Below are 23,780 nucleotides of genomic sequence, written 5' to 3'. Positions count from 1 at the left end.
ATATAACTACACAGGTATCCATTTGATATTTTTCTCTCAAGTTCTCTGGTCACACAGAGGTTTCTTTTTAAATTTTTTTTTTTACATTCTTATGCAAGGTTCAGTGTCCAAAGGTCATGAATAATTTATCTTCCTTCCCTAACCTTTCTATGCTGAGCAGCAAGTTTTCACAGTCCACTCAAACAACTTTATAAACTTTATAAACTTCACTTTCCCATGCCAGGATTAGTATTTTTTCTTTTAACATTAAAAAAATACCCTTCAGTAATTGTACAAGAGGGTTTTAATTCAGTGTCAGTTTGTGAGTATAACACGTCCTGAATATGTACTAGTCTAAATTGCTATGCTTACCTCTCCTCTCTCTTAGCTTCTTTATTTCTGTTTTCTTCAGACAGTATTGAAAGGCATGGCCTGTATCTTTATCTTTGTATTCTGCAACAATGTTGTGCATTGTCTAGGTAGTTCTCTATAAATTTTTATTGAACGGACAAACAGGTGGTTTGGTCTAATGTAAACTGCAATATTACAGACAAAGTAATATATCCTGAAAAGCTTGCCTTAGTCCATCCATTTGGATATACCAATGTTTGCTATGTCCTCTTTTTTGTTAATATTTGAAGGACGCTTGTTAAAAAAACACCCTGAAATCTGAGATACATTGTATTTATATAGAACACATGGTATTTATACAAGTATTACCAAATAGTTCTATCCACATGAACCTCGATATATGTTATAGGCCTTTCAAGATTAGTTCATATCATCAACATTGCTGCACACAGCTAAAGTATATCCTATACACTTATTTTTTCTCAAAAAATGTTGTATGGTCAGGTTTGAGGAGTTGACTAACCAGAGTACAATGATTATCATTCATGCTATTAGTAAAAGGAGCTAATATGTTTATCAAACCATTCACTTAAATACCATTAATGTTAACATAAAACTTAAATTTTACATGTTCTAGAGGACCCTTATTTCACATACTTAAGTTTGAAGATAAACATAGTTCAATTTGTGGTCCACTTTTGGAATGTGAGAGTCACTTGGTACTTGCTACCTTCAAGCTCTGTGCATCAGCATCATGGAACATTACCCTGATTTTGATGGCAATATAAACGATTAAAATCTGTAGGGAAAGGAGGAGTTGTTAGTCTCCCCTATCTCCCCTCACTTCTTTGCCTACCCAAATCCTCTCACTCTTTCTCTTCCTTCTTAAATATCTGCCATTGTTTTGAGTTATTGAGAAGGCTGCAAGCAAGAGAGAGAAGGCAGGAGAGATTTTCTCTCTGTTTAAATCTCACATGTTTGATATTGTCTTTCCCATGCTTAATGGTCTGTGTAGAAATGAGGTCGCCTGGGACTTGTTGACCTTCTCACTGAGCACTCTCAAGTTTAGATTTTATCCTTTGCTGGGGAGGGTTTCTAAATGAGCACAACTGAGGACAAGCAGAACATTACAATTTTTGAGTTTTTTTTTTCTAAGAGCTGATACTCTACTGTTGCTTGTTTCTGTTGCAATGTAGTTTCCCATAGTTTCAGCACTTGAAATAATTGAACTTTCCTACATCTTCTACTGTTCAGATGCTTCCATTTATAACTTTCAGGTGTGGAAATGTCAGAGAAGTGACTGCTAGAAGATAACTGGTTTAGCTAGTAATTGTAGCGGGTCACTTTGGGTTTCTCATTTATGGCGAATCCTTAACCCATCGGAATAGACACCACCATTTAGGAAATGAAGGAGAACAGGAAAGTAAAATAGGAGTGATGTACAAAGGTTTCTTGAAATTTTGTGCCAAAACAGTGAAGAAAAGACTACTTGATGTACCCCAAAGAATTTTTTAACATGCTATATGTAAATAAAATTTCATTTTTACAAAGAGTTTCCACTGTGTCAAAGGCATAAACAACTTGCATGCTGCAGGTAGCCAACATGAAAGCCTGTTTAGTGTTCATTGTACCCATACATACACACACACACACCGCACACACACACACTACCTCCTGGCTTCTAAGAATGCTATAAAGTTGGAGTGATCTTACAGTTGAGAAATACTTGGGAATAATTGGTTGGAAGTTTTCCTTAACTGATTGTGTTTTCAGAATGGAAACCAAAAATTATGCTCAAGAGGTGCCAAAATATCACTGTATTCCATTTGTACCCATAAGATTGATTGCTTGAGTATGTTCTCCTGAATTTGTTTCTAATTTGACTAATAGTTTGTGAAATAATGTTAGTAGCAGAAGCTGTAGCCTTAGTTTTCTATATTGGCAGTAACACTTTGCCTAATATTCTTTTCTTTAATACTATACTGAATAAAAGGTGACTGCTAAGCTGCAAGCAATTCAGATGTATTTCTGTACTGATATATTCTTTGCAATTTTTTATGGCTTGGTCAAAACCAATGGCTGATTTTTCTGTACCGTGTATGACAGACATCTCATGATATTCTTGCCGTACCACTGCTGTTGTTCATTTTAGTTTTCCAATCCTTTCACACATTACATTACACTCACCTGTCATTTTGTAGCTCAGACAATAAATAGGGCAGATAGCACTTCAAAGATGATCAGAATTCCAGTAGGTTTTTTAAAGTTACAAAGCAAGTACATGGTCAGATCAGGATCAGAACCTCTGCCTCCCCATTAAGCCCAAGCAATTCCAGTTTAACATTTGTCAAAACATAAATGTTGTTGAGGTATTATTGCAATATGATTTCAACAGAAATTATGCACTTTGTAATTTGTACCCTGGTGGTATCAGAATTTTACATCTTTCTTGGTGAAGAGAATCTTATTGCTACTCTTGGCTTCCATTTCTTTAATAGTTAATCTCATTTTCCAACAAGAATTTTAAGACCTGACCTAAGTATTATAATTAACACACAAACGTTGTTTTCTCTTTCCAAAGTGGATACTCTCAAATGTAATTTAGTGTTACTTTCAAAACTGTAAAATTTTATAACTTGCAGTTAATATGACTGCAGACAGTTTGAAGACAAAGGACTTAGGGAACTCTCTCTCTCTCTCTCTGATTAAAGAAGAACACTGGTTACTTGGTACAAAGAATTTTGATTTTTCTTGTCATCATTTTTTCCCAGTACCAATGATGCTAAGAGCACTAAGAAAAAATTTAAGTACAGTAATTTTTATACTGATTTCTGGGTTACTAAAGACATATCTTTTCCCCTTTTTTTGCTTTCTGTCTTCCCTATATATGTGAATCTTTTGAGGTGTTTGACAGGTATCTGGTCAACCAGGATGTCCTCATTTTTTTTTTTCAGGGCCTAGGAAAATTGAAAAAAAAAATCACTTTCTCTGCTAAATGCTTTTGAAGTTTTACTCTACTGGTTATCACATGGGGAATCATTATTTTGATTTGAAAAATTTCCAATATGATAATACAAATTATATTTCCCTAACTTACTGAAATGCTTTACTCCTTTCTTATATAGGATTATAAAAGGAAAACAAGCAATATTCCAAAAAATATAGTGTTTGTTTTTACTTAAAGCATAAAGAAACACTTCTCCTAACAAAATTTAGAGAGTCTTGGTACTTACTAGTATTCTCAAGAAACCCCCAAATCAACTCTCTGTATCTCTGTAAAATAAAATGTGTCACACATTGGGCCCTCTAGGAGCCTTGAGACCTGAATGTGTTATGTGACTCTTCATTTGTCATTGTAGGTGGCCATGTTTGTCCTACAACTAGGAAGTGCCACATTTCTGGTTACAGAGCCTGTGATTAGCGCCATGACGACGGGGGCTGCCACCCACGTTGTAACTTCACAAGTCAAGTATCTCTTGGGAATAAAAATGCCATATATATCTGGGCCACTTGGATTCTTTTACGTGAGTATTCCAAATGTTTTGGTTTATTACTTTGAGGTTGTATATTTTACAATGTGCAATATAGTTAACTATAATACTATGACTTTTCTGTTTTACAGCAACTGGGTTTAAAGACAATCCAGGCTTTTTTAAATATATGTTTTTTTAAATTGTAAAAATACTATACCGAGGGGTTACAGTTACATGAGCAAGGTCATGAGTCCATTTCCTATCGAGCATTGTTACCTCCTCCTTTGTTTTATCCCCCACCATCCCTTCCGTCCCCACCTCCCCAACTCCTCCCTCTCCCCAGCAAAGTTGTAAAGTTCGCTTTCAACATAGTGTCTTGTACATCTCATTGTTACAATGGGTCAACTTGTATCCCTTTTTAAGCATCTTGTTATTTCCCTTCCTCAAATTAGAAAAATGTATATACAAGATGTAGGGCACCGGAATCAAATACAGTGAAAACAGGGGCTATACTGTGGGGGAACAACATACAAAAGAAACAAAAAAATCACATAGTACATTATAAATATGTTAAAAAATAGCAAGCAAGGAAAAAAAACACTTGTGTCCCTATCTTGGTGTTCATTTTGCTTAACATCATCTTATATGGTCATATGTACATAGCTTTATAGCTTTTCTGCTTTTCCTAGACATTTACTAGTTATTGCAAATAAAGGAAATGGTGGAACCTATGTTTCTTTGTGCCTGTCTTACTTCACTTAATATAATTTTTTCCAAGTCTTTCCATTTCCTAACAAATGGGGCAATGTCATTCTTTCTGATGGAGGATATATAAAATTCCATTATATATAATATATAATAAAATATAAAATAAAATTCCATTATATATATATATATCACATTTTCTTGATCCATTCATCTACTAAAGGCATCTGGGTTGGTTCCATATCTTAGCTATGGTAAATAATGCTGCAATAAACATAGTTGTGCTGGTAACTTTAGTATAGCCTTGTTTGTGATCGTTTGGGTAAATGCCCAAAAGTGGGATTTCTGGGTCATAGGGGAGCTCTATGTGGAGTCTTTTGAGGAACCTCCATACTTCTTTCCAAAGTGGTTGAACAAGTTTACACTCCCAACAATGCAGTAGGTTCCCTTCTGTCCACATCCCCTCCAGCATCTGTTGTTACTAGAGTTCTTGATTTTTGCCATTCTAACTGGGGTGAGGTGGTATCACAATGTTGTTTTGATTGGCATTTCTTTTATGGCTAGAGAGGTTGAGCATTTCTGCATGTGTCTATTGGCCATCCTTCTTTCCTCTTCAGAGAAGTTTCTCTTTAAGTCTTTAGCCCACTTATTTATTGGGCAGTTGTTTGTTTGAGGATTTGGTGTTGGGGGATTTAACTTTTTGAGTTCCAGGTATATTTTAGATATGAGACCCTGGTCTGTGGTATGGCTAGTGAAGATCTTCTCCCAATCTCTGGGCTTTCTATTGATCTTGCTAGCTATGTCCTTTGCCATGCCGAAGCTCTGCAGTTTCATGCAATCCCATTTGTGCAACCTGTCTTTGATTTGTTGTGTTTCTGGGTCTCTATTAAGAAAATTTTGGCCTGTGCCAAGGAGACCTAGAGTTTTTCCTATTCCTTCTTGTAATGTTTTCAGGGTATCTGCTTTGACTTCGAGGCGTTTGATCCATTTGGAGTTGATTCTGGTGCAGGATGATATATAAGGATCTAGCTTTAGTTTTCTACAGGTGATTAACCAATTTTGCCAGCACCATTTACTGAAGGAGCTGTCTTTCTTCCATTCTATTTTTTTTAGCTCCCTTATAGAAGATTAGGTAGCTATAGTTATGTGGATTCATTTCTGGGCTTCAGTTCTATTCCATTGGTCCTCAGGTCTTTTCTTGTCCCAGTACCAAGCTGTTTGATTAATATGGCTTTGTAGTTGAGTTTGAAATTTGGTATTGATATTCCTCCAGCACTGTTCTTTCTGCTAAGGATTGTTTTCAGGCTATGTTTAAGTGTGTCCTCAGATGTGAAAGTAATTGAATGAGTAGTATCTACTAATTTTTGAAATAGCATTTCTTATCATGCATACTTTGATATGCAACATAAAATTTGGGACCAGAAAAATAGCTTAACCTTTTTTTTAATGAGCTAAATATGATGCTAACTTCTAAAAGCTGCTATCTACAAGATTGTGCCTCAGTTGAACAATAGTATACTCTAACACTGTCATTAGGGCTCAAAGCAGAGGCTTGGTTAACTTTGGTGGCTGGATCCCCCAAGAACATATAATTGGCTACTAAAAGCCACCTAAAACTGACAGAGGAACATCTCACCATTTCCACATATTGTTGTAGCAACACTATTGTTCTTGTTATTTTTGAAATTTGAAGGGTCCCACATATCCATCCCAGGGAACCACACAGAGGTAGGCAGGCACAGGAAAAAGATTATTATAAGGTTTATAGAGGAGCCATATTTCCCTCAAGAGGGAGCACATGGCCTCAGTCACCATCCAGGTAGCAGGATGGTTTTGAGGGTGTTACATAGGTGGATGGGAGCCCAGATAGATCTGGGCAGAAAGGGAGGGGCCAGCTGTATGGTGGGAACTTCAGGGATGGGAGGGGCTCAGGTCTGGGTGGAGCTGAGGACCAAGGGTGAGCATGATACTAAAACGTTAGCCTAAAAAAGACTATGATAGTTCATCTTATTACTGTGTCAATGCACTTGATGATGGTAAAACTTCATTTTACTTAGCTTTATGCATTTCTCCACACTAAAAAACACACAAACATTAATGTTTTGTAATAAGAATATTGCTGTCCTTAATCGTATTAAAGCTGATTGACTGCTAGTAGCTCAAACACTTGAACATCCCATATCTTGTGTATCTAATTCCTGTTATTGATGTGTGGTTGCCAGTGCTTCCCTATTATACAGGACTCGGTAAGCATTCATTTGCATACAATGTATATCACTGATTATTTTGTTAGGGTCAATTCCTAGATATAGAATTACCAATCAAATAGTAAAACACTCGTGTGGATCTGAACAGTTGTACACATAATTTTTCACTCTGCTCTTTTGCTTGTCAACTCTGGTTTACACTCTTTACAAAAATTGCTAGCTTGATAAATGGGAAAAATCAGCTGTATTAAATATGCCTTTCTCTGAGTGTTAAAATAGTTAATAAAGATAGTAATTGGCCACATGCTGTTGGCAGCTGGTTTTTGAATTTTGTGGCTTAGGTAACAGCCAACTTAATAAGAAACCCTAAAACCAAAACAAGAAAATTGGAACTGGGCTTGGAAGAAACATAGTTCTTAGATCTAGCTCAAACAAAAGCAGACAAAAGTAGTGGAGGGCTGTCAAATGATTGGCGGAGAGTTCAGACTTTCATGATGCCTCTTCTCTAGGGCAGAACATCAGTGAGGATTTGATTGTGATCTCCTGCCTGAGAACCCTGTGTTCATTTGTGCAAAGTAGCATAGAAAATGCCTGCAGGTTATAGCTTGGCCTTCTTTACAAATATTTGCATACACAGATAGTCATTTTTCTTTTCTATGCTATTGTAAAGAAACAAGGTAGCCTTAATTAACAGTGGTCTTTAAGATTGTTTCTCTGTTTATCCTGGGCTTAAATACTACATCCATGTGTTTACTCGTGTGAATCCCTCCCTCCTCTCTTTGTGATGTCAAAAGTTTGGATGATCTGAGAGTAAGATTAAGAAATAATATTGGCTGGAGTTGTGGCTCAAGTGGTAGAGCACCTGCCTAGCAAGCCAAGACCTTGAGTTTCAACCCCAATACTACCCAAGATATTTCTTCTCCTTTGTACAATTAATTCATGCTAATATGTTTTAATGGAATAAATCATATGTCAGATTTGACTGGAATATTTGAAAAAGGAGCTTGGAATAGTTCGGCTTGAGAGAGTATTATAAGAAGCTGTAAAGCTGGTCTTGCCTGAGATCACTTAAGTGGTACCAGAAGGAGCATGAAAGTATGGGGCAGACGACATCAAAAGGTCTTGCACCAGGTCAATGACCTGAAGAAAAAAGAATGAACATATTTTTTAGAATTTCCACTTTTGACTCCACCTCCTACTTCTGACTTCTCAGTACTTTTTTTCACTTTCTGAAAGCTATTCAGGTTGATGTGAGATAAACAATGTATTATGGTATTCCTTGGAACATTAGTATCAAGATTGTTTAAAACTCATTCACAATGAGGCTTGGTCACACATCTTCATATTCTGAGATGGGACATTTCTTTATTAAACAAGTTAGGTTTGAGCCAAGCCAAAATATCCATCAATTAATTCTAGAAGTAGTGATCTTTACTGTTAGCTTTGGGAGAAGATGGCCTCTATGTTTATTCCGATTGAGGTTGGGGCTTGAGGTTAGGACCTCTGCCTTGTGGCACTGTGACTCTTAACCGCATCTTCTTCCAGAGGATATCTGGTTAATAACTGAGTTTCAGCCAGGTGCCAGTGGCTCATACCTGTAATCCCAGCTGCTCGGGAGACTAAGATCTGAGAATCGAGTTTCAAAGGCCTTGAGATGCTCATCTGCAATTAAGCACCCCAAAAAAGCCAGAAATAGAGACGTGGCTCAAGTGATAGAGCACTAGCCTTGAGCAAATAAGCTCAGAGATAGCAAGCAGGCCCAGAGTTCAAACCTCAAGACGGGCACACACACATGAATTCAAATATAGTATTATGTTCTCCATCCATTTGGTTGTTCACGGCTGACATGTACTGCCTCAGTGGGACATTTTGAAGGAGAAATTTGAATCAGATATAAGAAGTGGCCTCGTTTCTATTCTCAAGTATCTTAGATAAAGCACAAGTCTCTAGCATCCTTGAAGGACAGATCTGACGGGTTATCATCCCCCTTTTTATAGTTAATGTGAAGGGCTATATGTTAATACCTTGATCCTCACTCCTTGCTGGAATTTTGTTGTTGTTGGTGGTGGTCATGGGGCTTGTGCTCTGGGCCTGGGCGTTCATCAGCTCAAGGCAAGCACTCTACTACCTGAGTCACAGCTCCACTTCCGGTTTTCTGGTGGTTAATTGGAAATAAGAGTCTCAGGGACTTTCCTTCCCAGGGCTGGCTTTGAATTATGATCATCAGATCTCAGCCTCCCGAGTAGCTAAGATTATGGGCATGAGCCACAGGGCTATTGCTGGAACTATTTTCTTAAATTTTTAAATTTTATTTATTGCGAAAATACTATACAGAGGGGTTACAATTACATGGGCAAGATAATGAGTACATTTCTTTTTTTTCTTTTTTATTTGGGGGGGGTCTGGTCGTGGGGCTTGAACTCTGGGCCTGGGCGCTGTCCCTCAGCTCTTCAGCTCAAGGCTAGTGCTCTACCACTTGAGCCACAACGCCACTTTCGGCTTTTTTTCTTTTTGCTTATGTGGTGCTGAGGAATCGAACCCAGGGCCTCATGGATACAAGGCAAGCACTCTACCACTGAGCCACCTTCCCAGCCCAATGAGTACATTTCTTATCAAGCATTGTAGCCTCCTCCTTTGTTTCCCCTTCCTATCCCATCCTCCCCCTGCTCCCCCCACCCAGCCCTTCTCCCCCACCCCACCAAAGTTGTTCATTTTCAACATTATGACTTGTACATCTCATTGTTGCAATGGGTCCACCTGTATCCCTATTTAAACGATTTGTTTTTTCCCTTCCCCTCCACAAATTATAACAACATCAAATACAGTGAAAGCAGGGGTTATACCATGGGGAAGGGAAATACAAAGCAACAAATAAATCATCTTATAAATGTGTTAGAAACAATTGCATGAAAGAAAAAAACATTTGAATATATATCTTAGGGTTAATTTCCCTAACATCAACTTATCTGACCTTTTCTGCTTGACTCAGACATATACTAGTTATTGCAAATAAGGGAAACCATGGGACCTACGTTTCTTTAGGCCTGGCTTAGTTCACTTAATATAATATTTTCCAAGTCTTTCCATTTCCTAACAAATGGGCCAATGTCATTCTTTCTGATGGAAGCATAAAATTCCATTATATATAATATATACAATAAAATATAAAATAAAATTCCATTAAAAAATATATATGTATATCACATTTTCTTGATCCATTCATCTATTGAAGGGCATCTGGGTTGGTTCCATATCTTAGCTATGGTAAATAATGCTGCAATAAACATAGTCGTGCTGGTTTCTTTAGTGTGGTCTTGTTTATGAACATTTGGGTAAATGCCCACAAGTGGGATTGCTGGGTCATAGGGGAGCTCTATGTGAAGTCTTTTGAGGAACCTCCATATTACTTTCCAGAGTGGTCGTACAAGTTTACACTCCCACCAACAATGCAGTAGGGTTCCCTTCTGTCCACATCCCCTCCAGCATCTGTTGTTACTATAGTTCTTGATTATAGCCATTCTAACTGGGGTGAGGTGGTATCTCAATGTTGTTTTGATTGGCATTTCTTTTATGACTAGAGAGGTTGAGCATTTCTTCATGTGTCTATTGGCCATCCTTCTTTCCTCTTCAGAGAAGTTTCTCTTTAAGTCTTTAGCCCACTTATTTATTGGGCAGTTGTTTCTTTGAGGATTTGTTGTTGGGGGATTTAATTTTTTGAGTTCCAAGTATATTTCAGATATGAGACCCTTGTCCGCTGTATGGCTAGTGAAGATCTTCTCCCAATCCCTGGGCTTTCTATTGATCTTGCTAGCTATGTCCTTTGCCATGCAGAAGCTCTGCAACTTCATGCAATCCCATTTGTCCAACCTTTCTTTGATTTGTTGTGTTTCTGGGTCTCTATTAAGAAAATTTCGGCCTGTGCCAAGGAGACCTAGTGTTTCTCCTATTCCATCTTGTAATGTTTTCAGAGTGTCTGCTTTGACTCCGAGGTCTTTGATCCATTTGGAGTTGATTCTGGTGCAGGGTGATATATAAGGATCTAGCTTTAGTTTTCTACAAGTAGTTAACTAATTTTGCCTATTGCTGGAACCTTTAAAAGATGGGATCTAGAGAGAGTTCTGGTCATTGAGACTGGATCCTAAGTTGCAGCTGCGGCTCTGCCTCGCCTCCCTGGCTGTGAGGTGCGCAGCTTTGCTGCGTGCCATGGTATTCTATCTTACCAACAGGCCCATAAGCAAGGCCAACTAGACATAGGTGGAAAACTCTAAAACTCAGTTAAAATGAATGTTTATAGGTTGCTTATCCCAGATAATCAATAGAATGAGAAGTTTGCAAGATATGCCAGCACACAACATGATTTTGATCTAAACTCTTGGGTTAGATACTTTTTCTCTTCTGGATGAAGGTCATTAACAAGTTTCCTCAAGTAAAGGGCTCTTCCAGGTGGTTTTTTTTTTTGAAAACAAAGAAAATTTAATTTGTTTCCATGATTTCTCACTTTTTTTTAAATTTATTTTATTTTATTTGTGAACATACTGTACAGAGGGGTTACAATTACATGGGCAGGATAATGCGTACATTTCTTACCAAGCATTGCAGCCTCCTCCTTTGTTTTAAACCGTACTAAGCTTTGCTCCTACCACTGAATGTCCACTCAGAATTTTAAGGGTCCACATATTTTTTAAAAGGGCTTCTGGAGGAGAAAATAAAACAATGGGATTTTACTCATCTATTAGAAAAAAATGGTATTGTACCATTCTTAAGGAACTGGAAAGACATGGAAAATATTATATTAAGTGAAATAAACTAGAACCAGAGAAACAAAGATTGCATGGTTTCCCTCATTTGTGGTAGATAGAATGTGCCTATAAATCTACAAGTAATCACATTGTTACAAATGAGTTAATTGAAGTACAATAGACCCCTTGTAGATCTTATATAGTATAAACTTTTAGAAAGACTATGTAAAAGCCCAACAAAATCAGCACCAGGAAATGGGGACAAGCAAGATGGGGGATGGGACCAAGGAAGAGGAATAAAAAAATGAAGAGGGTGAACCATCAAAGTAGGAAAAGTAAGGGAAGGGCTGGGTGGAAGGGAGGTAAGAACATTGAAAGGAATGACACTGATCATGATGCGTTAGATTCATTAACTGCCTTGTTAAATGGTGTCTCTTTGGACAACTACTTAAAGATAATAAAAATTAAAATAAATAGATAAATAAATAAATATAAAGAAAAAATGCTTCTGTTTTCTTGTGCTAAAGATTGAATCCAGGGCTTTGAACATTGCTAGGCAAACAGACTACTGTTGAGATACACCCATAGCCTAAGAAACAAAAAAAGCTTCTGAGATAACTGTCATATGACTCTCCTCTATGTCTAACAGGTACAATTAGGCTTGACTTATCTTCTTAAGTAGCCTCTCTCATTATCTCCACGCATAGCTGAGCCTTCCTTTATTTTTCCTGTTTTTTCCTTTAAGTTTACATACTTCTGAGGAAATTATCTTTCTTTGACAGTTATAATTATTTCTTTTTAAATTTTATTTTATTGTAAAGATTATTTCTTAGTGACTCTGAACAATAGTTTACATACATTCTTCTTTGGTTATTGGTTAGATAAAAATAAATTTTTTCCTTCAGTTAATTTTTCCCTCCTTCCTTTTAGCTTTGATGACCTTATTAGTGTGCATGCAATCAGATACTAATCAACCAGTTAATTTTTTTCTTAGAAAATAGCAACAGACCTCAAGTTCAAGCCTCAAGACTGGCAAAAATAAAATAATTCCTTGCCCCTCAAAGAAAGAAAAGAAAATGGCAACAGGGATAAGAACATTAAAGTCAGAGTAGCCCAGATTCAGACTGTATCTGCAGCCGTGACCTGAGCTTATGACCTGGGTGTCTTTGATTTTCAATTGCCTGCTTTGTAAATTGGTGATGGGGTTCGTTCTCAAAATGAAGTGCCTGGAACCTGGATGTTCATTAAATGGCAGCCATTATTGTTCTCATTAGTAATGAATAGTTAGATAGAACAAGTTATAGATCTTGAAAAGTGCTGTTTAAGTAATAGATACTAACTTCTTTCCTCTGTAGAGGAAAATAAAATAAAGCAATAAAGTTGTATGTCCCATTGAAATTTAAAAATCAAAGCAACCTTAGAATTTATAAAACAACAATTATTATTTTTCCTCTTACTGAGGGCTGTTCATCTTACTTGAGGAGCTGCTATGTTGTCTACTTTATGTGCAAATATATATATATATATATATATATATATATATATATATATATATATACATTCAATTCAAAATCCTCTCAGGAGATGTAAGCCTATTTAATAAATTATAAATAATGCTGTAATATATTTTAAAATAAGTAGAAACAATCATGTTAACAAGGGTCTCTATGTCTTGGAATCCTGGCTCAAGTACTAAATTTTTCTGTTTGGTCAGCCTTCTGATTCAATATTTGACTGATAATTTGGTTCTCCACATTGGTAAAATGGGAAAAGTTTAGTCCTTTAGAGTAAATTTTTTTAAATTAAGAGACGATAAAGTATCTTTTTATTACAAAGAATGTTTTCCCCCAAAAGGCACAATAAAAATTACAAAAATTCCTAGCTCATAGTAGCACATGTGGATTTCTTTGAGATGGCGCCAGTGTCTCAGCCTGTAGCAGCCTCTGATAAATTTGGCAAACTAGCTTCACTGGCATGGCTTTATGTGAGTACTGTTCTAAATAATTATGCGCAGCTCTGTGCATTAAACCCAAGAGCAGAAAGAAAGCTTGGTAGTATATTCTTGGAAAGTTTATTTCCTTCCTTAAAAATGAGGAGTTTCAGAATTGGAAGACAATATGAATTCTACTCATACCCCCAAAATACAAGTAAATAATTTTTTTTCTAGTTTGTTCTGCAAAGACTGCAATGTAGGAGCCAAGAGTGTTAATAAACTGGAATCAAAACGTCAGAAGGAAATCAGAGCCAATGAAACACTTGCTTTTATAGAGAATGTGATCACAATTAAATATGGACAAATGAAGTTTATATGTGGGGAACAAATCTACCTTAAAGACATCGACAGATCTAAATCAAGAATATTCATTGGTTGTTAATGAAAGCCCACATTTTCCTTGAAGAAGCCTCCTGGGCATTTCTATTGTGAGTGGCAGAGGTGTTCAATATGCCCTAAGAAGCAGAATAAGTTGAATAAATGCTCATGTGTAGTGTGATCCAGTCAGTGATGATCCAGTCAGAGGATAGAAAATGTGACAGGTTTGGATCTCTCTCTCTCTCTCTCTCTCTCTCTCTCTCTCTCTCTCTCTCTCTCTCTGTGCCCCTCTCTGTCTCTATTTCTATGAGAGCACCTACACTCCATTAGACTGTGTCCCTGACATTCTGCTTGTCTGCTTATCTGAATGCTTGTGTGTTTACCTCCTTGCTTGCTTACTCAATAAAGTTCCGCTACGTTTTCTTACACAAAAAATAAAAAATAAAAAACACAGAAAGAAAATGTGGCAGGTTCATTTTGGAGACAGAAAAACTATAAAAAATCTATAATAAAGGTTACTTTCAAATTTGAAATCAGAGACGAAGTAATTTTGCAACTCAAACATTTTGGGCTAAACTCTTTCCATCCCTCACAATTTGCTGGAAAAAAATGCATTACCACAAAACCCAGTGCTTAAGTAATTCAAATTAAACTTATTTTTCTAAACAAGGGATGGCTGGATGCCATCCGGGCCTTGGCATGCTTGGTGGTATGTTTGTTCCAAGTGAGTTTTGGGTACCCATGTTGTCTTTAGCAATTTCACATACCATGCTTCCCGTTGTCTGCATTCTGGTCTGAGACTTAATTTATACCTTGAAGCAATGGCAAATGGATTGATTCCCAGTGTGAGATACAGTTATCAATCAACAATTTAGAGATAATGATGTAAAAATGTTTGGAATGTTGGTTCCCCCCTTCTTTATTTTATACTAATGAAAATATATCCTGGGGATAGTATTTAACTTAGTATTGTTTGTTTCCTTCTTTTTATTACTGGTTATTTCTTTAGGAAGCAGAGGGAGACAGGGAGCTTGGTTTTATGAGTGCCTATCCTAATAGTTATTAACATAGTGGTAGATAGACAAAGTTTTTAAAAGACATAAAAATCTTGTGAAGTGGAGAACTTGGAAAGCATCAAGTTTTGAAAGACCATAAATCTGTGTAGGTATTCGTGAGCAAGAATCAAGATTTTCTATGAGTTTGGATTCAAATATAAGCAAGTTGGCATGGGAGAGAGCATGCCTGGACAATTGAGGCTCATGTTTTCAGGATCAAAGATAACAAAAGGCGCCTTTAATATTCAATGCAATAATCTGGAGAGATTTTTACTACTACACATAGATAGAAAAAAGCCTGGGGCACATCCTTAATACACGGCCACTGGAATAGGTTTATCCAACAAATATTGACTAACACATGCATTGAGGGTACAATGAAAAATAAGATCTTTACTCTTATGAATTTTTATTGAAGTATTGAAGAGAGATAAAAATTAAGGGGAGCAAGCTACTCTCATATAGCATCAATAAGGAAAACAGGCAATGTGATTGAAGAAGGCGATGTGATAGAGTGAAGTAGGCAGCATTGCTAATACAAAGGAGTCAGAGTTATCTGTTCTGAGAACACGTCTGAGTTCATACCTGAGGTGAGAGAGAGAGAGAGAGAGAGAGAGAGAGAGAGAGAGAGAGAGAGTTTGCCCTGCAATAATTTGGGTTAAGAATCATTCACAGGAAAATGGGTAGAACAGGAGATCATCAAGTTGAGCAAGCACACTAGACCAAATATCCTACCATTTTGCTTATTTGTGGAGTCTTGAGTTAAAATGATGATGATACTACTAGAATAACAGTGCTTGAATGGAAAAGGGTATCTGTTGGAGGTGGGGACTCGAGTGGAAAAAGGAAAGGGTATTGAAGGGTGACAAAGATCAAAGAATGTTACACAAAAACATGAACCCCCATATATTACAATATATTATGTTACATATTCTATTATGATATATTCTATTATAAGTATGTATATATAAATGAAAGATGTATGCATGTAAAATAAAAGAAGTATATATAAATGAAACCCACCAAACACTGAAAAGAGAGAGAGAGGGCAGGGCAATGGAATGGCGGGGTGAACTTGTTCAAAGTGACTCATTTGTGAAATCATCACAGCAAATCCCATATTTATGTTTAATGGGTGATAATTCAAAATTTCAAAAAAAGTATACTCCTAGAGGAAACAAATAATAAGACCTTAATGTGAATGCAAGTTTTGACATATTGTAGCTAGAATTTTTTGGATCTTAAAATCTTTTCCAATTGAATTTCATAACTTCTGTGATGCAATTCCACTAACTATTGAAATATGACTATGAAACTATACTTCTCACATATGTAGCTGGCAAAACAAAGAGGTCAGTAGGGAGGCAGGTCACGAGTTATGTCCTAGGTCTGATGTCACAATTTTGGTGTATTCTTAAGCAAGTTACCCGACATCTCTGAATCTTATTTTTCTTGCAAAGTAAGAGGAAATAATAGTGCTTACCTTTTATAATAAAACATAAATGAACGATTGCATATTGGATAAACAGAATAGTTCTTAGAAACACTCAACTCTTCTACAACATGATGAAAATTAAACAGTTTCCCCGTTCTTTCTTCCTTTATCTGCCCTTGCCTTCTTCCTGTGGTAGAGAAAACAAAAACTCCTTTGGTCAGCATAGAGAGACATTAGCGTAAAGGCATAATATAGATGTAAGTTGAACTTCACTAACTGTAGCAATATGCAACTACATAAGTTATATAATGAATTTTGTCCAGTGAAAGACTTCATAGTAGTTATGACAAATAAAATAGTTTATTCAATACAATTACCTTTGTTTTATTCTAAAAGATACTCTTCTTGAGATGTAAAAACCTCTGCTTATTTTCAGAAATATCTTGTATATAGATTATGCCAAAAGCATTTTCAAACCTAAGTTTGCACATGTGTAGCAGGTAAATGTGGATGTTATCTTTTACTTATTTATTTTTTCTGTAAATAGTCATGGCTTTGTGGTTGGTGACTAACTCAAAGTTATATATTAAAAATTAAAATTCAAAGAGTGCAGATTAGTTTGTATGCAGTTTGTATGTCTTATTCAAACAGTATGCTGACGTTTATTAAAGTTTGTACATTTTTGTATCACTTTGTAGCTTCTCTAGTGAGATTCAAACATATATAATATATACTTCCTTAGTACTAAGGAAGTAGTGCTAAAGGGGCATAGGTAGTAGTGCTCACATCTGTAATCTAAGCTACTTAGGAGGCTGAGATCAAAGGACCATGGATTGAAGCCATACAGGCAAGATAGGTAAATGTGATAGGCTTTTATCTCCAATTAACTAGAACAAAGCTGGATTTGGAAGTGTGACTCAAGTGATAGAGCACCAACAGTGTGTGAAAAATGTGAAACCCCAAGTTCATGCCTCAGTATCATCATGAAAAACAAAACAAAAAAACCACCAAAAGGGTGGTTTATAATAATAAACCACTAAAGGGTTTCTAGACTGTCCTTCAGCATAAAAACAGTCAACCATTCTTTGTAGTTTGCTTATCGGTAGTTACTAATTACTACTGAAGAATTATTATTAATGATATCATTATACTTTAAAAATTAAAGTCACTTTGTCCTTATGAGAAATAATTTCAACACTTCATTGTAGTAACCAGAATGCAAGGTAAAGATGTAATTTTACTTTTTTTTTTTTTTTGTCAGTCGTGGGGCCTGAACTCTGGGCCTGGGCACTGTCCCTCAGCACTTCAGCTCAAGGTGAGCACTTTACCACTTGAGCCACAGTGCCACTTCTGGCCTTTTCTGTTTATATGGTGCTGAGGAATCGAACCCAGGGCCTCATGCATGCAAGGCAAGCACTCAACCACTAAGCCACCTTCCCAGCCCAAAGATGTAATTTTAATGATAGCATTTTCTAGTAATTGAGTATTGAGCAAAAGTTCATTGAGTTTCTAATACTTATTTATCTTTTCTAAGCCTGCAATATCTCTTACTTTGTATCATGAAGTTTATCAGCGTGAGACACTTTAGAATTTTCGTTCTGGGGAGGTTTTTCTAAATACAAGGCCTTACTTAAAACTCAGTAATAATTGTGCAATAAAGCACAACTGAGTGGGTGTGACAGTAGAGAGGCCTTAGTTTTTGTTTGTTTATCGCAGTACTTGTGTTTGAACTCAGGGCTTTGTGCGTGGCAAGTAGGCATTCCATTGCTTGATCCAAAGACACACAGCCTTTTTTACTCTTGTTATTTTCAAAATAGGATTTCACTTTTTGCCTGGGTCAGTTTGGATCTCAGGCTTACTATTTGATCTTCTTCAGTAGCTGGAGTGGGAGTCAGATGCCACCATGCCTATTTTCTGATGAGATGGGATCTCCTTAAATCCCCCTGCACTGGCATTCCCCCACCTGCGCCCCCACACTGCTCCCTCTCCCCAGGGGCTAGTCATCAACCATGATCCTCCAGCTCTACACTTACCAAGTAGTTAAGATTATAGAGCTGAGCCACCAGTGTCTGGCTGATATTTAGTTTTTCTTAACTAAATACTATGAGCTTTTCCAGCCTGAAATTTTTGCTTTACTCTTATAAGATTTAAGTTATGAAACAGCCAATTATTTAGAAGAGACTGATTATATTAAAAATGGAATACTCAAAACAACTGCAATCATAGCTTTAATATTTAGCTCAAACAGCAAGAAACATGCCTAATGAATATCTCATTACTATGAATTCGCCCGTAATGGCCAATATAGTCCAAGTATTAATAGTGAGAAGAATCTCAGCTTTTCCTTTTTTACTCACTCCTCTTCAGAATACTACATCCTGTATTTGGAGATTTATGGTAACAGTTAACATTTTAAAGCAAAGTACTCACTGAATCACCAGTATTGACTGAATACCTATTTTCTTCCAGATAGCATTCTAAGAATTGAGCATCCAAAATAAGCAAATCGGATAAAAATACATCATATAAATACAATATTTGTAATGTACATGTATATGGAAATGTTTATTGAATGCTTCAAACCAGCCTCCTCTCTAAAGAAGATTATAAGAAGTACTATAGATGGTGTGGATATGTGGTTTTCATTCTTGTTTAGGAAGACAATATTTTCTGATTTGTGTCATTGCGATAAATGGTGTATTTAAAGAACTAGTGTTATCATCTCAAAATGTGCTAGACAGCTCTTTTATTAAGTGGATCCATCAGTTTTTGATGAAGTAGCTTATTTATCCTTGTTAATATGAATATCACCTTCTTTCTCCGGAATCTAGGAAGTAAATAATGATCCTCAGAAAGGATTCTGCTGCATAAGGATGTACTCAAGTAGCTGGATTTTGTATTAGAAATGAGAAGTTTAATATGTGCTTTGAATGCCTAGAACTTCATTAAAGGAGCCCTTGTAAAAGAGAGAGAAAGGGAAGGGAGAGAGAGAGAGAGAGAGAGGGAAGGATGGAGAGAGAAAAACTATCATTGAGTGTCAATCTGTTTCTATCTCCATGTGCTCTCCATGTCCTGGGAGCTTGTTTAGCTCATGACGTCTCTCTGTAGGCGCACATGCTAGTCATTAGAGTGAAACTCCTCACCAGCCTGCCTTTCTATTGTGTTCTTCATGCTGGTTGTAGCGAGGCCCCCACCCTCATGTCTAGAGCATCTTGTAAGACATGCTCTGCTTGATGAGCTATAGTTTAATCCAAACAGACAGGAAAGACCCTGGGGGATTTCTCATTCCTTTCATTCTGGGGTGGTCATTTTTATTACTGCAAACACATGTTTGCAAAATGCGTATTACAGCAAATCTGCTATGGCTTGAGGGCTTTGCATACTTCCTCTCTTTCTTAGGCAGACATTGTCATGGTACACTTTTGGTATCATGAAAAGGAAAACATAAAGAATAATCTTCTACATACTTTAAAATATTTGGATGTGTGGATTTGTCATGACAGATCATCCCAATACTCTGAATTATTCTCAGATATGATAAACCATCAGGGGCTATGCTTTTGACAAAACTGCCTTGACATCCCTTTATGCTCATCTCAAATGAGGAAGAGTTTGGGTTTTTATCCTAGATTCTGAGTCATAGGCAAATATTAGAATTGACCCTGTTCTATTGCTTGTAGGAATGACATGACACTGATAAGTTGGTCTCCTAAAAGAGTAAAAAGTCTTGTAAGAAGAGTAAATTCTAAAATCAGAACTAGTTTTTCTCATCCGAAATGAGACTTGAGAAATACTCTGTCGACAAATAGACATGAAATTATGCAAACCATCTTACATGTGTTCAAGAGAAGAAAGAGGTAAAAATCATGTGGAAGATAAGAATTTAGATTTATTTAAAACCTGAAAAACTCATCCAAGTAATGTATCTTCCTAAGAATATAGAAGATACAGTTGAACATATTTTATATGGAGCTATTAGCATTGCGCAGATAGCCACAGATATTTAAAGTCTGAATTATATTTCATAAAATATGTTATTAGTTTGCTAGGACAACTCTGTCAAATGCCACAGGTTGGGTGGCTCCAGCAATAAAAGAATATCTCTTACAGTCTCAGAAGCCAGAAGTGCATAATTATGGTATTGGGAGCTTTTCCGTCTTCTGAGACTACTTGTAGGCTTGATATTTGCTCTCTTTGTTGTGTTCTCACATGTTTTTTTCTGTGCAGGTGCATATCTGTGCTCTAATCTCTTATATGCAATATCTTTTTATAAATCTTACTGAATTAAGGCTCACCTGTGTCATCTCATGTTCTGCCTTACTTACCTCTTTAAAGGTTGGCTTCCAAACATAGCTGCACTCTGAGACAGTGCTTCAACATAGGAATTCAATATATGAATTTGGAAAGAAACACAATTCTACCTATAACATTATCCCTCAGACATATTTAATCACAAACTACCTTTTTCACATTAAGGTCTTTCCATGATAATAAGCTTTCTCTAAAATAATGTGTTTAATGGATGCAAACCATTACATGTATATATGCAACCAATTAAGTTGAAACACTTCTATATTGCCTTCCTCTTTCAGTGGTATTAATGAACAACTAATATCATCAACAATGAGATCTTTTAAACAATGCTTCAATGAGTAATTTTGTGTGATGACCCACCCTCCCCCCCAAAAAAAGAAAGAACATAAAATGTGAAATTGTTAGGACCAGGTCAAAATTAATACAGTATTGATTAGATGAAGGAAGAAGCAAATTTAACTGGGCCCAACAAGTTCCAGGTAAACAGAGAAATATAGTTACAGACCCTGGGAATAGAACAAGACTGTGGTCTAACACTTACTGAAACTTGACCATTTGTTAATTAAGAATAGGGCCAAATGTTAAATTTCAAAGATAAAGGCTTCAGTAGAGAGTGAAGCACAAGAGGATGCTGGGCTAGGTATCTGCATTTCTAAGGATGGCTTGTCTCACCTCCAAGCTATTTGGGGAGGTCCTGAGGGACCTGGAGCTGAGTAAACAGCTCCGATCTCCAGCCTGGGCACCAGGATTTTGACAAGAAATTATCTAGGCTCAGCCACCTTACTTTGCTTTGATGACTTATTGCCTTGGTTACTGGAATTGAATCGCCATTTGTTCTGCTTTCGTAACTTTCTTGTCTGTTATGAAACTGCTGCTGACCACTTGTCAGTGGCCCCCTTATGGATCCTGCCTTTAAATACCCTGAGCTATTGGACTTCACTGCTGGTCTTCACTGTCTTGATATAGTGGCGGTCAGTCACCCTGGTTATTAAAAGATTCCTAGCCCAACTGACTGAGTGTTGGTGACTTCTTTCACTGATTGTGGGTTCAAGTCACACCGGCCCCAGGAAGTTGGGATATTCCATTTGTAATGTCTTTTCCCATGAGTCTAGTTATTTTCATACTTTAATCTTCTGGAAATGGAACTACTAAGATAAACAAGAAACAGGTTTTAATATGGTTTCTCTGATGACCAAAAGATTGCAACAATTACACACATATGGGTAGCATACAACAGTTCTCATTTCTTATCTGAAATTTCACCCTTATTATCATCTAAAATCATTAATCATTTGCTTTTATTGCTTGAATTTGAATTTCTTTAATTTCTAGTACATTGCATTCTTTGTTCATAAGTTTATTCATCCTTCCTGCTTCTTTGTTGTTTTTCTGATCATTCTAATCATCTTCTATGATTTCCAATTTTATGTTTAATCCTTTTTCTATAATTTATTCTATTTTATTTAAATTTGGATAAAATAGTGCATATTATATAATCTGTTTTTATAATAAACCTGTTATATATTTGTGGGTTTGAGTTCTATTTTTCATGCATATAAGTAAATACATATACATATGTATATATTATATATATTTCTATATCTATATATATTTGTGTGTTGTAGTGGGATTTGAATGCAGGGGTATGAGCTTTTCAGGCATATTCTTACCATTCTTTACATCCTTGTATTATATATTTTCAAGCATTTATTCCTGTGTGTTTCATATTAGATAAGAATTTTCTAACCACTGGGTTAATTTTCCTTACAAAATTATGTTTTATTTCCTTATGCCAAGTATTTATGGAGAAGAAGGATTGGATTGAAGTTCATTCTTTTCCCCTTGGCATTCAAATTAGAATTTCTTAAAATCTTGTTCTTTCATTTTTATGCTAGCTTTTTAGGTACTTTTGTAATTACCTACAGAGCCTATAAGTGGTGGGGCACAAGGTTATTGGCATTTATTTGAGTAAATATGTTTTCAGTTTTAGAAATAGCTTTAATTTTATTCTTTTCTTAAACATTACTTGTAAATCGATTCCACTTTGCTGTTAGGGGAGACTATTTCAAGTTACTAAGATCAAATATCTGATGTTAATATATTGTACAATCTTCATAGTTGCAAGCAAAGTCTTTGATGTTAACATAATTTTAGCTCCGCTTGATTTTTAAAGACAAATCATTCTATTGGTTTCTTTTTTGAAATATGTTTTATTATCTTTTTTGTTGTTGTTGTTGTTGGTCATGGGGCTTGAACTCTGGGCCTGGGTGTTGTCCCTCATCTCTTCAGCTCAAGGTGAGCACTCTGCTGCTTGAGCTACAGCACCACTTCCGATTTCCTGGTGGTTTATTGGAGATAAGTGTTTCAAGGACTTTTCTGCCTGGGCTGGCTTTGAACCAAGATCCTCAGATCTCAGCCTCCTGAGTAGCTAGGATTACAGGCGTGAGCCATCAGCACACAGCTGTTTTATTATCTTTAAGTAGTTGTACAAAGGAGTTGCCATTCAACAAACCAGTCTATGAATACAATGCATCTGGATAAATCCCACCCCTTTCAGGGAGAGGGATTGATACAATCTTTTGTTCATAGGCTATAAGCTATGTTCTGTAAATATGATCTTTAAGCAAAATATCCCCTCGCACGCCCCCCCGCCCCCCAGCTCATTGCTCTACCTCCTTCCAAACTATAGTTGGGCCAATTCCTGCTTCTCTTGTTTGGAAAGGACTCCTTCGACCACTCAGCTACAAGTTAGAACACTTCAAGAATACTTCCACAGCCACAGTATTGTGCTTCACTCATTTATCACTTTAATTAGCAGTCCCTACTCTCACCACAAGGTCTGTGACTACTAAGGCTGCATTCAATTTGTTTCCCATCATAGATCTAGCACTGCAGAATACTTGGCATAAACATGTGATGATAAACAAACAAACCAATGCTGAGTGACTGAGAACAGGGTAATATTTGACAGCAAGCCAAAAGCTGATATCAATTAGATACCTAACTTCACTGTGAGGGAGGGGCTTATATATGTATTTAGGTCTAGCATCTGTGGAGGAGTGCTGGGGCCCAAAGATGGGGAGCCTATAGACTTTGCTGCTCTGAAGGATGGAATCTGCATGTCATCTGTGAGAAATAGAAGCTCTGACCCTGTAAGGGTCAGGAAGGGAGCCTGAGGAATCATTCTCTTTACTAGTGTGTCTATGTAGGA

The 23,780-nt window shown here is 36.6% G+C and overlaps 1 protein-coding gene across 1 annotated transcript in view; it reads left to right on the top strand.

The window, feature by feature from the left end:
* Positions 1-23,780, top strand: part of Slc26a7 (solute carrier family 26 (anion exchanger), member 7) — a 110,190-nt gene that overhangs the window by 40,782 nt on the left and 45,628 nt on the right. Inside the window, exon 5 of the mRNA XM_013012562.1 lies at positions 3,690-3,854. Coding sequence (XP_012868016.1) covers positions 3,690-3,854 — 165 coding nt within the window. The remainder of the gene's footprint in view (positions 1-3,689; positions 3,855-23,780) is intronic.

This window comes from Dipodomys ordii, unplaced genomic scaffold (assembly GCF_000151885.1).
Source record: "Dipodomys ordii isolate 6190 unplaced genomic scaffold, Dord_2.0 Scaffold17, whole genome shotgun sequence".
In the NCBI taxonomy this organism is placed as follows: Eukaryota; Metazoa; Chordata; class Mammalia; order Rodentia; family Heteromyidae; genus Dipodomys; species Dipodomys ordii.
This window is presented reverse-complemented; position numbering and strand designations above follow the sequence as displayed.